Raw genomic sequence first — 17,655 nt, 5'->3', positions numbered from 1 at the left:
GAAGGCTTGAGGCATGTTCTAGGAACTCACATACTAGTAAGGAGTGAATGAGGGCTAGAGAGTAGCATCAGGTGTTGAAAAGTTTGGGTGGGGCTTGATCATGTAGAGTTGTGTAGGTCTCCTAAGGAGTTCGGGTGTTTTTTTAATGATGGGGAGCTGTTTAAAGATGTAAGCAGACTGAATTATCCTTTAAAAAAAATACATCTTTGTATGCTGTTTGGAGAATGGGTAGGTATAGAGGTAAGAATAGAAGCAAGAGAAATGAAGACTCCTGCAGTTTTCTAGGTGAGAGATTGTCTGGGTAGGTGGTATCATTCAAATGGAGAGAAAATAGGTTCAAGATCTCTGTTGGATGCAGAATTTATTGGCTTTGCTAATGAATTAAATTTATGGAAGAAAGGGAGGAATGAAGAAGTTATATAACGCTATATAATGCTCAGATTTCTGGCTTGAGCAACTGGTGGGTGGTGATGTCTGTTATCAAGACCTGCAAGAGCAGATTTGGCAAGGTGAGTGAAGCATTCTTCTGTTTCATACTAACAATTTGAGATTTTTACAAGGGATATCTAAGTGATGATGATGGACAGCTGGGTCTGTAAGTCAGGAGCTCAGGAGAGGTCAGGACACATGAAACAAATTTGGAAGCTGATTTATAAGGCCATGAAAATGAATGAAATTACCTAGGAAGCAAGAGCTGGGGTGAGGGGGAGTACTGTGGCCCAGATAATGCCCTGTTATCATTTGGAGATTTGGAAGAAGTGAAATAAACGAAGGAGGCTAAAAAAGAATGATCAGTGAGATAGGAGGAAACCAGGAAAGTTTGGTGTCTTGAAAACTAAGAGAAGGGGAGTGTTTCAAGAAAGATGAGCATATTAAACAGTATTGAATGCTGCTGAGAGGTAGATTTAAGATGAGAGAAAAATGTTTATTGCATAGGATAACATTCTGTTATTAGTGACCTTAACAAAAACAGTTTTTTGTTTGTTTTTTTGAAAAGGTAAGGATAGAAGTCAGTTTGGAGTGGGTTAAAGTATGATTAAATCCAGCACTGCTCAATTAACATGTCAAAACTGGGCTTTTTCTACAAATAAGGGACATAGGCAGATTCAAAATAACAATGATGATAATAAAGGAAAAGAGGAAAATAGGAAATAATCTTTAAGAATTCTGAATGAGAAGGGAGAAAGTGTAAAGGGAGGGCATGTGTCACCAACACTAAAGTAGTTTTATTGTGAAGAGAGGTAGACAAATGGAAGCTGAAGAGGGGAAGTGCTCAAGTGATGGCTTTTTAAAAGATGGAAAATTAATTGGAACCTGTTTTAATGTGCTAGTAGGAATGATCCAGTGGAGAAGAGATTGGTATAGGAAAGAGGGAAGGTAATTGAGGATACTGTAAAGTCCTTGAGAAACTAAAAGGGAAGGAACTTAGAACTTAAATGTGGGAATGGCTTTTGATAGGACTTACACCCTTTTGTTGAAATTGGGTGAAAATGGGTACAGATGCTAGTTCTATTACAAATTTGGCATTTGGGAGATGACTGAAGTTATTGCTTGGTAGCTTCTATTTTCTCAGTGAAATACTGAGGTATAAAGACGGCTGAGAGGGTTGTGCAGAGAGGGAAATTTAAGGAGCAAATAAAAGGTATGAGATAGTCATCTTGGAGAGTAAAAAAGGTAATTACACAGTGTTTCATACCCATTTGAGTTTGTAATAAAGTAGATACTGCTTTCAAGTTTTTTTTTCCCCTAAAGGAAAGCATACTTATTCTTAGCACTTTCAGATTTTATCATTAATCCTTTGCTATCGGTTGCCCATATTATGAATTAGAAAAAAGGTTTACACAAATTTTCTCATTCCTATCATGATATTAATAAGACACTATATCTGTGTTAGCTCTCAGGTTTTCATTTGATGCCACCAGGAAATGGTTCAAGCTTTCTTTAAAGGCATTCTCTATTCCTTCTGGGTCCTATGTATGAATTGGTCCTTTTAATCTGAGAGTACTTTCTTTAGTCCAAGAGTCCTCTATAAATGTTGATTATCTTTCAAAAAGCATGTATACCCCATCTACCTTATCCTTGAGACTTTTGATTATAGTTCCAGTTAAGCTTTGTTCCTCTAATTCCCTTGCTCCTTCCTTGTACTTTCCCAACTTTAGTTTGGTGTCTGGAGTAGTTGTCTTCTCATTTTTTCCATTCACCGCTTTCTAGCCTATTATATAGTATTATTCCTCCTTTTCCATGTTTTTTAACTAAATTTTCCTGGGTAACTTTCTTATAGCACTGAACCCTTTTTATTAGCCTGCTTGTGTACACCTTTGTCAACTTCTGACTATACTGTGAACCCCTTAGCACAGGGAAGATCTTTGTATTCCTATTATGATATCTCTTTTCTGTGGTAGATAATATTTGTTGAATAAATGAAGTTGATGTTCTATATGTTGATATTTGCCCTTTTCTTCTTCTCCTAGAGATGTCCTTGATTATTGCTTTTTTTCCTTCTTCCTATTGCTTGACATTTGCTTTTATATCTCAAAAACAGTTTTCTAGATCTTTCTAATTGTGTCTTTTGAATGACTCCCTGCCCGATATGAAGAATTCCTTCCTCTACACTCTTCCATCCTGGGTTCATTCTCTTTCTGATAAACATCATTCAAGGATATATATATACACATATATATATATCCATTTCTAAAGGCAGCCTGTGTTTATAACTAAAATATTTTAATATAGATACTTCCTGGCTCCATGTGGGTAACTATAAATTCGTAATCACTTTTAGTAATAAATTCTTGAAATATCTCCCAAGTACCACATAGTAACAACCTAAATTACATAATTGAACTTCTGGGAGTTTTGAAATCTTCCATCCAGTGTAGTAGTCTGGTTGTTTTTGTTTTTGCTTTTTAACTTTTAGGTGCTATATCTTTTTCAGAATTGTAGTAAAGAGAACACTTTTTTTCTTAAACCTTTGCATATGTAAATATTTCTGAAGTCAAGAAATGTATATTTAAATTGGAATGTATTATCTATGCACTTGACTAAACTTGTAGATTCAACTTATATTTAATTTTTTTGTTTTTATAGTACCATTAATATAAAAATATAAGTATAACCTAATTATTACATAAGTAGAGTGTGTGTTATCCATTGTCTTTTTATTTTCTTTATGCAGAAATTAAATACATAATGGTTTTATGTTTCAGGGAAGTAAGCAATGGCATAGAAAAAAAAGGAAAGAAAAAATCTGTAGGTCGTCCACCTGGCCCATATACAAGAAAAATGATTCAGAAAACTGCTGAGCCACCTTTGGTAAGAGGATGTGTTGGTATATGTTCTCAGAGAGGAAGGATGCTTGAAATTAACTGAGAAATGAGTATCTTTTTCATTTACTTTAGAACCATGCTTTAAATGTTATTTTTTATTTTCCAGGATAAGGAATCAATTTCAGAGAATCCTACCTTGGATTTACCTTGTTCTATAGGGTAAATAGAAAGTTATTTTTTCCTATCCTAGGAATTTTCTTTTGGGGGGAAATGGGAGTATTTCTATTGTTATGTAATATAGTCGTTATACCATTTAAATTTTTTTGTCTCAGGAGAACTGAGGGAACTGCACATTCATCTAATACCTCAGATGTGGATTTCACGGGTGCTTCCAGTGCAAAAGAAACTACCTCGTCTAGCATTTCCAGGCATTATGGGTAGATATTTTATATTCTTATTCCTTACTAATTTTCTTCTAGATAATTTTTCTTTGTAAAGTAATATTAAATTTTTAGCAATCGAAAGTTATATAAGTATGCCTTTCATTGTTTGAGAAGCAATCTATATGTAGATTCCTTAGGTTGTTAATATTCATCAGGAAATTTTGCTGTGTGCACAGAAAAGAGGTATACTGGTGTGTATAGGCTGTGTTCTTTTCCTCGAGACCTTTCTATGCTTGTAATATTTAGGTATGCCTTGCTTTAGGAAGACTTTTTCTTTTTTTAATATCTGAATCAGACATACAAATCCTTTTGTTACTAAAAGGATCTTAAACTCAGGATTTCTATCAGTAGCAGACTTCTCTAATATTTTAGTTAACCTGACTTTTCAGAAGGATACCTTTCCTAAAGCATGATATATCAGGTATGAAAAGATAGTTTACTTGGGGTCAGAACTGTGAGTTGCAAGTTTTATACTTCCCTTAGTTTAATTTTTGTTCACAATTCAGAAACTGCTCATGTAAATCATACAAAATTCAGAGTATTAAAAAGCTTAAAATGTAACTCATTTTTTAATGAATTGTGAAAAATACGTGAACTGTTTTTGGCCTCTTACCCAAGCATTTTGCTCATCTTCCTACATACATTGTCTTATTTAATTCTTAAAACAATCTTTTGAGTTGTAGGTCCTGTTATTCCCATTTTAAAGATAAAGAAACTGAAACTTGAGAGGGTTTTAAGAAACAAGCCCAGACTAGCATGTTTATTAACAAGGATAACAGAGCTGGGATTTTGAATTGAGCAGTGTGATTGTAAAGTCTTTGAATTTAGCTGTTATGCTATATTCTCCCCTTGTTATAAGATTAGAAAATCATTGAATTCCTTAGCTAAAAAGGACCTCAGAGATGATCTGGTTCAACCCCTTCATTTAATCTCTTCACAGAAGGGAATACAGAGGATATGAGATTTGAATTTGGCCAATATCACAGAGCTAGATTCCGGGTACCCTGATTTCTAGTTTATGCTTATTCCAGTTCAGTGCATTACTTCACTAGGCCTAGAACTGGTAATAAGAGAACATTTATTCTAGTTCTACCATCTATTTAAGCACATGGAACAATGTTGTGTATAGAGTAGGTACTTATTAAGTATTTACTGCATTGAATGAGTGAATGAACTGTCTTCTTTTTAATGATAAGACTGTTGACGATATCTGACTAATGAATAGGGCCTCTTCTTGGTAAGAATTTGTCTCATTGGCCTCGTAATTAAAAACTTCCTCTGATTCTTTTAAGCTTAATAGTACATTGTTAAGGAAGAAAAGCTCTTCAAAGGTCAGCCCCAAGAAGGTGATGGAATCTAACGAAGGCGAGTGATAATCCATTTATAAAAATAGCATGTATTGTTTTGGTTTGGCTGATTTTTATGTCAGCAAGGGTATATACTTACAGTAGAGTGATAGAAAAAAATCTGAGAACATATTGTTTGGGCAGAGGATGCTTTATAAACTCAGTAGACAATTGTGGTCTTTCTTGTTCCATAGATTATCTGACTCCAGAAAAAGAACTCGTACAGGAAGATCTTGGCCTGCTGCAATACCACATTTACGGAGGAGAAGGGGTCGTCTTCCAAGAAGAGCACTCCAGACTCAGAACTCAGAAATTGTAAAAGATGATGAAGGCAAAGAAGATTACCAATTTGATGAACTCAACACAGAGATTTTGAATAACTTAGCAGATCAGGAGTTGCAACTCAATCATCTAAAGAACTCCATTACCAGTTATTTTGGTGCTGCAGGTAGAATAGCATGTGGTGAAAAATACCGAGTATTGGCTCGTCGGGTGACACTTGATGGAAAGGTGCAGTATCTTGTGGAATGGGAAGGAGCAACTGCATCCTGACTGTAGGACTGAACATTATGTTCACTGCACTCTCATTTTCTGTAGGTACAGTTCAAAGCCCTAAAGGATAAAGGAGTCTGGCTTTTACTATCTTTCTTAAAAAAAAAAAAAAAAAGTCAAAAAAATTCACAAAAGGAGATGATAACTAGCCTTAACATGTACCTGTCAATGTTATGGATATTGTCGTAAAAAGATATCTTTTAAAAATCAGAACAGAGACTTAATTTTTTAAATCTTAAGATTTGTAGAATGTTTCTAGGATAGGATATTAAAAATGATTCAAATCCATGCATGGTGTTAGATAATTTTTCTAATTATTCCATTGAATCAGTTTTTGTGATTAGTGGTTATCAGATCAAACAGATCATGTAGATAGATAGCACAAGTATTTGGAGAAACGTTGTCTGTTTTGTTACCAAAATGTTGGAAAAAATTTATTTCAATACCTTTCAGATTTCATAAAGTGCAGTGTATATAATGCCTACTAAAAGACTGTAAAATATTGAAATTTTCTTTCATGCAAAATGTAAAAAATATATTGAGCCTGTAAATTGCTCTGTGACTAGACTTCATTGTCGTCTTAATATATTCTTTGCATGTGCATATATATACACAGATGTGTATATATATGTGTGTGATTATGTGACCTATGCAATACAAATTATGGGAATGGGCAGCTTTGGAGTATATATCCCATAATTCTTTTTTCAGGAATAGTTGCAGTATTTACACAGCAGCATTTCTTCTCAGGCTTTTATTGGGTGCTGTTGCTTGCTATGTATGAAGAGAAATGTGTCAAACAAGTTTAAAGTTTAGTGTGTTCTGAAGAAGGGTGTGAACAACAGTGTTCATGGGCTTTTAGAATGCTTTTCACTTTCAGTCCTTGTAACTCAGCTGTTCAATACCTAAAACCAATTCAAATAATATGAACATTATCTCCTACTAGAAGTAACGTTTTCAAGTTTTCATGGCACATTATGATTGTAAATGTCTCTCAGTTTTAACAGTAAGTCTGTAGGAGTCCCGTGAAGATTCCTGAAATGTCTGTAGTAACTGTTAGTCATGTTGAATAAGTGTAGTATGAACAAAGTATTTTATTGCACAGGGTTAACAAACAGTATGTTGCCTGACAAGGCTACTGCTGTTTTATTACAACATTACCTCTTGTTTTTATAAAATGTACCAAGATTTAAATTGATAACTTTATTTTACATGTAAAAAAACAGTTTCTTTTATCACCAGTGTTAGTTGTCTTCTGTTTCTTTTTGTTTTGTTTTGTTTGTTTTCTTTTTTAGCCAAAGAGTAAACAGAAGAATATTCTTATTTTGGTGGCTATTCATTTTACTCTTAAAAGTGATTGGTGGATTTTGCCTAAAAATTGGGGAATTTGCCGCCAAAATGAAAAATATGTAAAGTGTAGTGGTTACAGAGCGGTAAGAATGTGGGTTAGTACTTATTTATTCCATTGATTGATTATTTGACTGTTTTATAAAGAAAGTTGCTTTATTTCTTTAAACATCTTCAAAAGATGACCTTTTCTTGTCACATTATAGCCAAAAGAAGCAGAGAACTTCGTTGTCCTGCATTTGGTTCCTGGTTGGCCAGGTATAAATGAGCTTTACAAAAGTGCAAATTAAAAACTGTCACTTCTGTTTACCTCCACCAAAACTTGATTTTCCCCTAGCTATTAATTTAAAGTTGCCTTTCCTGCAGCTGCAATATTTTGAATAACACACAGAGTTTGTGTTGATTTTGAATGTTTGTTTATATCTAGGGGTAATGGAAAATGTAAATCCCGTGTAACCTTATTCACTCCACCTGTATCATATTATTTCATTTTCCCCAAAGTCCTTTAATTCTAACTGAACACCAGCAGTATTTTAGTAACTCTTTCTTTAGTATACCTGGAAGATGATTTATTAAGCTGAACTGTCTTTAGACGTAATTATTGTGAATGTCTGTTTTATTTTATCACGGTGGTTCCACATGGCTCTGATGTTCAGTTTGTATTTTTGGAATTGCTTTACTTAGAATTAAAACAGACCAACATTAAATGTGTGTATTTTTTAAAGAGCTAATGAGTTTTGCTTCTGTATTTGCTTGAAAATACACACTGATGCAGTGGATGACTGCTTTTATTTAGTCAGGGAGCTAAGGATTTTCCAATTCCATTGTAAATATGTTCACTTGAATGAATCTTTATGAAACTTGGCTTTCATTTTCTGCTTGTCCCTCAAATAATATTAATAATTATTGCATGTTCATCTAAAATGACCCTTTAAGAAAAAAACTGTTTAGTCAGCTTGTACACTTCCTACTTGAAAGACAATATATCTCCCTCTATCTACCTTGTCCCCAAAATTTGAAAAAAATTCAGACTTTTCAACTTTATTTTTCTTTTTGCTTATATAGAAGGTGTCAGGTTCACATCAAAGGATTTTGGTTTTTTTTCCTTAAAAGCTTTGCTCCTAGACTATAGAAGGAAAAGATGTAAAAATAGTATGCCTTACTCGTTTTAATTACATTTTATTCAAAACAAATACATTTTTATAAATATCCTGATAATAAATGATAAGTATGGATTCTTATACGATCTAACTAGATCAGAATATGAGCTATCAAAGTTATTCTATAAATTCTAATGTACAAGTAATAAAGTCAGATCTTGCTAGTCATCTTTTGTTACTAAATGTTTAACAAGTGAATGTTCACTGATGTGTGAGTTGAGGGTTCCTCTCCCCTTATATTTTGCAAGTTATGTCCAACTGTACATGCTTGGTTTCTGTTGTGTATATATTCAGAAGATTTCTGTTATGAGCCTTGGGGGTAGAACTAATTCTTCTGAATGAACTACTTGGTTGAGTTTCTACCAGGTAATATTAAGTTTTGGTTGGAGCATGATCTGACTTGCATAGTTATAGCAGACTGTTGTATATGTAGTTCTAGAGTTGTTTAAATGAGGATGTGATGGCAAAGGAAGATGTCCATGCAACTTTGGGAAATAGTAAAAAAAAAAAAAAAAAAAATGCCCTGTTTAATGTGGGGAAGTTTTCCTCTTTCAATTGTATTTGAGTACTTCCACAAATACCCACTCCCAAAAGTCTCCTTTGGTTTCTTCTGTGGCAGTTGATCAGTCATCTTCTTTCCTCAGGAAAATAAAAACTTGGCAGTTAAATGTAAAGTGAGGATTTTATCTGGTCATGGATTCTTTTCTAATTAGTAGCAGTTAAGAAACCAGTTGTCAGACTGATAAAAATTTAGAGATGAGAGAAGCTGTGAAAGCAAACTGATTGGCTCTCTGAATATCAACAAATAGAATGGGAGTAAGTACAATATTTGTAATTTTTAAGTTACAGAATGTCTTGGAGCAATAGCTAGATCAAAATATTATACTGTCTTTATCTTTAAAATTAGAATAAGACTGCAAATAAACTAGCTCACTCTATTTTTCTCCCCTTCCCTCACTTCTTACCCAGCAAAATCCCTCTTTGCTTCCTCCCCTTGCATTTTCTCTTTGTTAGAGATGATGAGTATTGAAACTATGCTTAGTAATAGTAATTCCTCACTTTTGCAGCATCTTCAAGGAATGTGATATTTCGTTCAAGAAAATTCCACTGTATTTAAGCAAACAAACAAATGAACAAAACTTCCATAGGTGATAAAATGTACTTATTGGATAAAACAAAAATATATCTTGTTCAAAATCATTAGTCTAATTTTTGTTCCTTGTATTTACCAAAAGGTATTCAATCTTTTCTCTCTTTTTCTTTCATGCTTTCACAGTAAGGGTGATACAGTCTCGAAACAGGCACAGATTGGTTCATGGGGGCCAGAAGGCAGAAAAAGTCTTAGATAATGGTTTGTGGCCCTCCAGAGCTCAACTCGACCCAACAAAAATCTTATTCCTTAGTATTTAAATTACTTTCATTGAGTTTTCTTGGATATCACAGGAGTAGCACTGACACTGAGTTCATGGAACAAAATATATACAAGATTGGTGCTACAAAACTATGGCAGATAACTGTTTTAAAATTTGGAGGGCTCTGTTCAATCTTGAAGTCATAGTGAGAGGTAGGCTGCACATGCCTATTAGCTTCTGCTGTCTCCCTTGTGGATGTTTATGTTTGATCCTTCCTGCTTTTGTGTGTGGCCTAGGCTTGGGAATTAAATAAAAGTAGCTTACATTTGTTACTGAATTCTACCAAGTTTATTCAGCCCATCATTAATTATGTCAAGTGCTAAAAAAAAATGTTGATAATATCTGAGTGAATATCTAGCAGCTGATTGAAAGGTTTATTTTATTTTTAAGATTTTTTATTTATTGAGAGAAAGAGTGAGAGAGAGCGAGTGGGCACGAGGAGTTGGGGAGAGAGGGAGAGGGAGAAGCAGATTACTTGCTGAGCAGGGAGCCCGACGCGGGGTTCGATCCCACGACCCTGGGAACATGTCCTCAGCCAAAGGCAGATGCTTAACCGACTGAGCCGCCCAGGTTCCCCTGAAAGTTTTTTTTTTTTTAAGTAACTTTTTCATATCAAGCAGAAGTTAAAAGTAAGCTCACCAAAAACAATTCTTTTAAAAAATCAAGTTTTCGGGGCACCTGGGTGGCTCAGTCGTTAAGCGTCTGCCTTCGGCTCAGGTCATGATCCCATGGTCCTGGGATTGGGCCCCGCATCGGGCTCCCTGCTCTGCGGGAAGCCTGCTTCTCCCTCTCCCACTCCCCCTGCTTGTGTTCCCTCTCTCACTGTGTCTCTCTCTGTCAAATAAATAAAATCTTGAAAAAAAAATCAAGTTTTTCAAATGTTTGAAAGTCTTAATTACATTACTATTATAGTGTTTCTACAAATTAATTTGCATATGTAACTTTAGATACATAACAATTTAAGTAAATAAATTACATTAAATTAAATACTCAAAATGAGGTTGTAAATTTAAGTTAAATGTTAATAGCATCTAGTATAAATAATATATGCTTAGTGAAGGATTATGATTAGTATTGTTTTGGCTGTTAATTGACTCCTTACATATTTTATCTTTAGTACTATTAGTGGAATGTAAGGGAATTTTGCCTATACAGAATTTGAGACAGAAACAAGATTTTGTGGGGCACCTAGGTGGCTCAGTCGGTTGAGCATCTGAGTCAATTTCAGCTCATTTGGGATATCAGGGTTGTGACATCAAGCTTGAGATCGAGCCCTATGTCAGGCTCTGTACTGAGCGTGGAGTTGGCTTGAGATTCTCTCTCCCTCTGCGGCCCCCCATCTGTGCTCACTTGCTCACTCACTCTCTCAAATAAATTAGAATCTTAATGAGAATTTGGGTCCCCTTTGCAAAATATATAAAGCTTGCTTAGATACCTGTGAAGTTAAAACTTTTCCTTGAGGATGAAGCATATTGAAGAGGGTTTTGGGAAAGAAAGCCTATTAGCTCATCTAAGATTTGTGGAGGCACAGTTTGGTTCCTGTATTCTTTTATTACCAAATCTCTTCCGGAATCCAAGAGCGGATCTATAACAGGTCTGTTTTTACTTTGTATTATAATTTTGCATAACCTGGTATTTTAGACTTTTTATGTTATTTTTATCTTTGGATGTAAAGTTTCCAGTGAAGAATTTTGTCATCAGAAACTCATTCTTAATACCTCTTAATAAACTATAGTTTGTTCTTTAAGCAACTTTTTTCTTTTAAGATATTTATTTATTTGACAGAGAGCGCGAGAGCACAAGCAGGGGGAGAGGCAGGGAGAGCCGGCTGGATCCCAGGACCCTGGGATCATCATGACCTGAGCCGAAGGCAGACGCTTTAATGACTGAGCCACCCAGGCGCCCCCTTTAAGCAACTTTTAAGCCATTAAATGAGACCAGAAGTATTTAAAATGCCACTTTATTGAAGATTTTTCTAGAATGTGTTAAGTACTTAATGTTTTTAAAAACACTATCTTTAGCATGTTAACTTTTTCCTAATTACTGAGAGATTGTGAACATTTATGTTGCTATAATATGGTGGTACTCTCAGGGGTCTAGATGTGGGTAGGTAGGGGAATCAGTCATTACTCTTTTTTTTTTTTTTAAAGATTTTATTTATTTATTTGACAGAGAGACAGCGAGAGAGGGAACACAAGCAGGGGGAGTGAGGGGGAGAGGGGGAGAAGCAGGCTTCCCGCCGAGCAGGGAGCCTGATGCGGGGCTCGATCCCAGGACCCTAGGATCATGACCTGAGCTGAAGACAGATGCTTAACAACTGAGCCACCCAGGCACCCCAAATCAGTCATTACTCTTAATGACTTAGGCTAGGTGGTGCTTTTATATTATTCTTGTCTGCTTTACATGCATCTTCTGTGGCAGTACCCATGTTAATAAACCACATTTATTTACAGTGCATAGAGTGGCTTTCTCCCTTTCCTTTCTCCCACCTAGCTTCTAAACATTAATTTGCTGTAGAATGGAAAAAAATTAAGCAAGGTTTTCTGGGACAAAGAGATAACCACATAAATAAAATTTTAAACTTCATTTTACCCAACTTCTGATTTTTTTTTTTAGATTCTTGAGTGAGTTTTCAACAGTGATTTCCTTTGAAAAAGTAGCTGGCTTTTTAAATATTCATTACTTAAAAGAATCTCTCATTTTGTTTTTCTTGCTTCCTATTTTATAATGTGTAAGTGGTTGAGATTTTTAGAAATCTGACAGCGGAGTGAGATAAGACTGTAATGTAGGTTGATTATTTTGTGCCTTAAGATAACTTCTTGGAAAACAGCACCATTGTTTTCTATTAACTAGTAAGTGGAGTAAGATAAAAAGCAAAATTGCAATATCATTGGACCAGTTACAAATCTGCTCTTGGATTCTGGAAGAGATTTGGTGATAAACAGGAATATTGGAACCAAAACTGTGCCTCCATGGCTCATAGTTGAGCCAGGTGGCTTTTCTTCTCCAGTAGGTGTTAGATTCAATGGCTTATGCTCTCTTTGCATTATGGAAAAGAGAAAATAGTGTCTTGTTTAGTGTGGACTTGTCATATAAGGATGGCAAATTGACATGGCTTTATTACGTGCACATACATAGTCATAAAGTAGCTTAGAGGAACAGAGAAGAGATGGTATTTCAATCAGAGCAATAATTACTAATTTCCATAACTTTATAGGTTAAATGAGTGTAAGAATTGATACTAGTAATTTAACTTTTTGGTGTTTCAAGTGCTGAAGTTGACTGCAATTAAAATGTCAAGGTTCAGAGGAGCGTAATTTCTAAGAAAATAGGTGTTTCAACAAATTCATGTAAACTAATGTTTGCCAACTAAACTTATTTTTTGTCTGTTTTTGGTGCAAAAAGGTGGTTTTATTAAAGCATGGGGACAGGACCTGTGGGCAGAAAGACTAAATTTGGTTTGTTTTATGAACTTGGCTGAAGTCAGGAAAATGGGTAAAATTTTAGGTTACCTATGCTTGTTAGTTTTTTTGTGTGGAAGGTATAATTTAAAACGTTTCAGTGGGACTAAACTCTTGATTTTTTAAAAAATATTTTTGAAATGATTTTCAAAAGTTTGAAAATACTTTTTTTTTAATTTTTTTGAAGATTTTATTTACTTGTCAGAGAGAGCGAGCGAGTTGAGCACAAGCAGGGGGAGCAGCAGGCAGAGGCAGAGGGACAAGCAGACTCCACCCTGAGCAAGGAGCCCGATGTGGAACTTGATCCCAGGACCCTGGGATCATGACCTGAGCCGAAGGCAGATGCTTAACTGACTGAGCCACCCAGGCATACCTGAAAATATTTTAAAACTAAGTTTGTACCTAGAAGGTAGTACTTAATATAAAGGCCCATGCTCTTTAAAATACAATTTACATTTATTTGGGGGCCCTTCCTACATAAAATATATATGCTGTCAGCCATGTTGTTATGCTAGATTTTAAATCTGCTAATGGAAGATGCCAGTGTCTTAGATAAGCAAAATTAGCAAAATACACAGTCATACATATATTTGGAATCTGAGGGCTTTATAGTTGGTTTAGGCTCACTGAAATTAATTTTGTGTTCCTTAAGCACACTGACTTAAAAAAGTAAAAGTTGGATAACTTCGAAACATGGCAGAGTTAAAAGGGAAGTGCTGGGTTAAATTTTTTTAATAGAGAATAAACAGTATTGATCCATACCTAATACGAAGTTAGGTTGAAAATGTGAAACTTCACTATTAAGAACATTAAGATTTATAATGCAGTGAAAATACCATGATAAAATAGAACATCTATTCATCATGATTATTTGCTGTTGATAATAGCATGATTTTTTTTATTATAGCATATATGAGAATAACTTTGGTTTTATATCTTTTAAAATTGTATCTTTAACACAGGACATTTAAATTGAGAGGTTGCACTGAACTCAGTTTAAGATAAGCCACTACTTATTTACAAATAAAATTCATTTCATAAATTTAGGTAAAATATAGTTTTAGTAATATAAAACTCAAATCTATTTCCTAAGAACCTCATTATTGTTCTTTGAAAATAAAAACAAAGTTTATTTTTCTGGATGTTTAAACTATTCTACTGAGGTGTTTGTATTCGTTTCCTAGGGCTGCCTTGACAGTTTACCACAAACTTGGTAGCATAAAGCAACAGCAGTTTCTCTCTCACAGTTCTAGAGGCTAGAAGTCTGAAATCAAGGTAGTGGCAAGGTTGATTCCTTCTGGATAGTAGCCAGCAATTGTAGGCTGTAGATACATCACTCCATTTCCTGCTTCCAATATTATAGCTTTACCCTCTGTCAAATCTCTTCTTCATAAAGGTGGCAGTTATTGAATTAAGGGACCACCCTAAAGCCAGGATAATACCATCTCAAGATCTTTAACTTAATTACATCTGCAAAGACCCTATTTCTAAATAAGGTCCATTCACAGGTACTTGAGTTGGGACTTGGACATTGGTTGGGGAAGGGTTCAACCCACTTGAGTATGATTACAGGATTTTTTTTTTTTTTTGGTATGTTTCAGTTCCTTAAAATGGTGTTGCAAGCCGTTTTGTGCTATTGTTTATTCAAATGCAACACTCATTCTTGGAATACCTACAAGTTGCTGTGAAGAGAGATGAAATACTAGGAGCCCTGGTCTGAATTCTTAAGTTATGAAGGGCACAGACATAAATACAGCTAAATTTAAGGTGAAATGTGGTAAGTACTATGGAATTTTGTCAAAGTTCCATAGGAACCTGGAGAGACATTCGAGAAAGACTTACTGACTTACTATTTGCATTTGGCTTTGAAGGAGGGTCAGCTTTTGACTGGCAAAAATAGGATAAGAAACAGTATAAATAAGTTCAAAGATGGATGTTGATTAAGGAGGGGTTTAAGAGGTATAGAGAATGGCACAGTTTGGGGAGGTAGGTCATAAACATGAGAAACAACATTGGAAAAGATGACTACAGGTATCCAAATAGGTGCTCTATATATCACTAGAGAAAGGAGATTGTTTTGGACTGCAGTATTTTGTTAGGTTGTACCTTGAAGAGTGGGTTAGCTTAAATATACAGGCTAAGGGAGAGAAAAGCCCAGCAGTTCAAAATGAAGGAGCAGAGTAAGAATAGGCCTGGAGTTGAGACTGAACATCTCACTTGGTATTTTGGTGTCTTATTCCAAGAGACTACTAGGAAGAAAATGTGAAATAGAGTTACCTTCATCCCTTAGTGTTCTCTTTCCTGGAAACATACAAATGTGTATGTTCAGCTATTGAAAGGGGTCAGAGTGACAAGAGGATTTGAGAAGGGAGAGGTTACTTTTTTCCTGGGGCCTGGCTGTGGAGGACATTTGAGAGAAAGGAATTACTAGGGAAGACTTAATGAAGGAGTTTAGACCGGGAAAAGAATGAACCTGTAGAAAAGGGAGCACAATAGGGCATTACAGAGTGCAGGAGGAAGAAGCGAGGTCATGAAGCCTACACAAAAGGGTTGTGATGTGACGTGGGTGAGGCTGGAAAAGAGGATCCTGATGGGCCTGCTGTGATGGGACTGCCACGCTATAGTACGTTTTGAGATTACTTTGGCACTGGTATGTAGGATCACTTAGAGGGAAATGGTGTGAGTGCCAAACCTAGATTTACATGAATTTGAGGTAGTAGAAGCAGTGGGAATGCTAGAAATAATAGAGTGATTGGGAGCTGAGCTGACGTTACCTGATGACTGAGCTGCTAAGGGGTCTTTTAAGTTTTGAGAACCTGAGAAGCCTAGTGATATTAAATGGAACAGAAGAGGAGCAGGCCTACTTAGAGGACAGCAAAGAAGGAAGATAGGCTTGGTTGGAATAAAAAGTTCATGCTTGAAAGTAATGGAAGAAGTAAAGAAGTAGGTGGAGTTAGGACCATGTTACTGGGCATTTCCCAGAAGCTTATGTTCTTTATTCTTAAAAATCTGCTTAATTACCATTCATTAAGCAAAGACCTAAAACTTGAGTAGGTTTCTTTATGGTGGTCCTGTGGCAGGTGTGTAGAAAATTTTCAATAAAAATATGAGAGTTTTCTGTCTTAGGTACTATCATGGAGAAATAATTAGTTTAGAGCAGATTTATGGTGTTAGCTGAACAAAAGCAAGTAATACCTGCATTTATTGTGGGAAACTTGTGATTTATTCTGAAGCAAAAGCACTTGGAGGTCTTTCCAAGAGAATACTTTGTAGGGCTTTCTAGGTGGACACTTGTGGATTCTGAAGCCCGTTTTGTGCTCTAAAGTGGTGTTGCATAAAAAGCAGGTTGTAATAAAAATCATAATTGGAAATAATGTGCAAATAGTTTGATTTTTTAAATGAATGAGGAAAAGACTACTGGAAAGAAAAATTAATGATAATACTTAAAATATGAATAAGATTCATAGTGATAGTAAAGTGTCAGGTGGTTTTCTTGGCTAACACTAAAAAGCAGCATTAAAATATTTCAAGTAATTACTGAATCTGGCCTCATTGAAAAATTACATTATTTTGTCTTTGGTATTGAGAAGTATAAATTTAGGTTTAGAAAATGACAAGCATTTTGCTATAGCCTGGTAATAGGGAACCTTAAAAATTAACTAAATGTTACAATTAACAAGTAATTGTTATTTTATAAGTAACCTGGAGTAGTATCCGATTCTGGATTTTCCTGTTATAGAAATTATTCTCACTTGGGGTGAAGTACTCCTTTTCCATATCTAAGCCTGACTTGGAGGAAATAATGCTAATGTTTCTAACATACTGCTTTTCTGCTTAACCCCAAATTGTTTCTCAGCTGGCACCAAAAGGGGGAATTAATTAAGCAGTCCTAAGAGAATGAAGCTGTGGTTTAGAAGAAAAGGGCATTGGATGTGGTAGATGAGAAAAACAAGGGAGGAAATCTATCAGTTTTTTTCCCCTAAAAGGAAAAGTTTTACTATTTTCTAACTATGATATAAAAGTAAATTCAAAAAAAAAAAGTAAACTTGTACAACACAAAACTCTGAAAATCTTCCATTCTGCACTCCAGAGATAATGGTATATAAATATAGCCTTGAACTTGTAGACTTACTTATTTTTACTAAAAGATTGTTTTGAAACTTCACATTTCACTTAATAAATGGCCTCGTCTTTGCATTAACAAATACTGTGTTTTAGGCCTTGTGCTGGGGGTGGTGGATAGAATAGACATTCTCTGCCTTTAGAGATTAGAGTCTAGTAGAGGGTTCGTATACATTAATTATGATACATTGTGGTCATTGCTTTGAAACAAGTGTAGAGAGAAGCACATAAGAAGGATACAACCTAAGTTTGAGGGATCTGGCTAAATTCTTGGAGCAGTGAATGACAAAGCTGACTTAGAAAAATGGGTAATTGATGAGTCCTGAATACTAGTCTTTCTCCCCACTTTCTGTCACCTCTTGAGGGGCAGATTCTTTGCTTTTGTGTTCAAAGTACTAGACATAGTAATGCTCAAATTTTTCTTATTCTGAAATATTAAACCTTGCCCTAGAATATTGTGATAATTGCAACTTGTATTAGATGCTTTGAGGATATAAAAGTATTGCATCCTGAACTTCCCTTGGGTGCCAAAAAGGAAATACTCTG

General features: G+C 35.2%; 1 protein-coding gene across 5 annotated transcripts in view; it reads left to right on the top strand.

Moving 5' to 3' along the window:
- The window catches only part of MTF2 (metal response element binding transcription factor 2), a 57,592-nt gene extending 49,907 nt beyond the window's left edge, over positions 1–7,685 (top strand). For 4 of the 5 annotated variants that reach the window (XM_028087649.1, XM_028087648.1, XM_028087651.1 and 1 more), the window contains 4 exons: positions 3,207–3,312; positions 3,433–3,485; positions 3,599–3,703; positions 5,250–7,685. In XM_028087649.1, the coding sequence (XP_027943450.1) occupies positions 3,207–3,312; positions 3,433–3,485; positions 3,599–3,703; positions 5,250–5,607 (622 nt within the window). In that variant the 3' untranslated portion in view covers positions 5,608–7,685. The other variant, XM_088022355.1, reaches the window with a different exon arrangement.
- The last annotated feature ends 9,970 nt before the right edge of the window (positions 7,686–17,655 follow it).

Source organism: Eumetopias jubatus, unplaced genomic scaffold, assembly GCF_037043125.1.
Source record: "Eumetopias jubatus isolate StellerSeaLion01/CBP00866 unplaced genomic scaffold, mEumJub1_p1.0 scaffold_4, whole genome shotgun sequence".
Classification (NCBI taxonomy): Eukaryota; Metazoa; Chordata; class Mammalia; order Carnivora; family Otariidae; genus Eumetopias; species Eumetopias jubatus.
The sequence above is the reverse complement of the archived record's forward strand: the minus strand, read 5'-3'. Positions and strand labels throughout refer to the sequence as shown.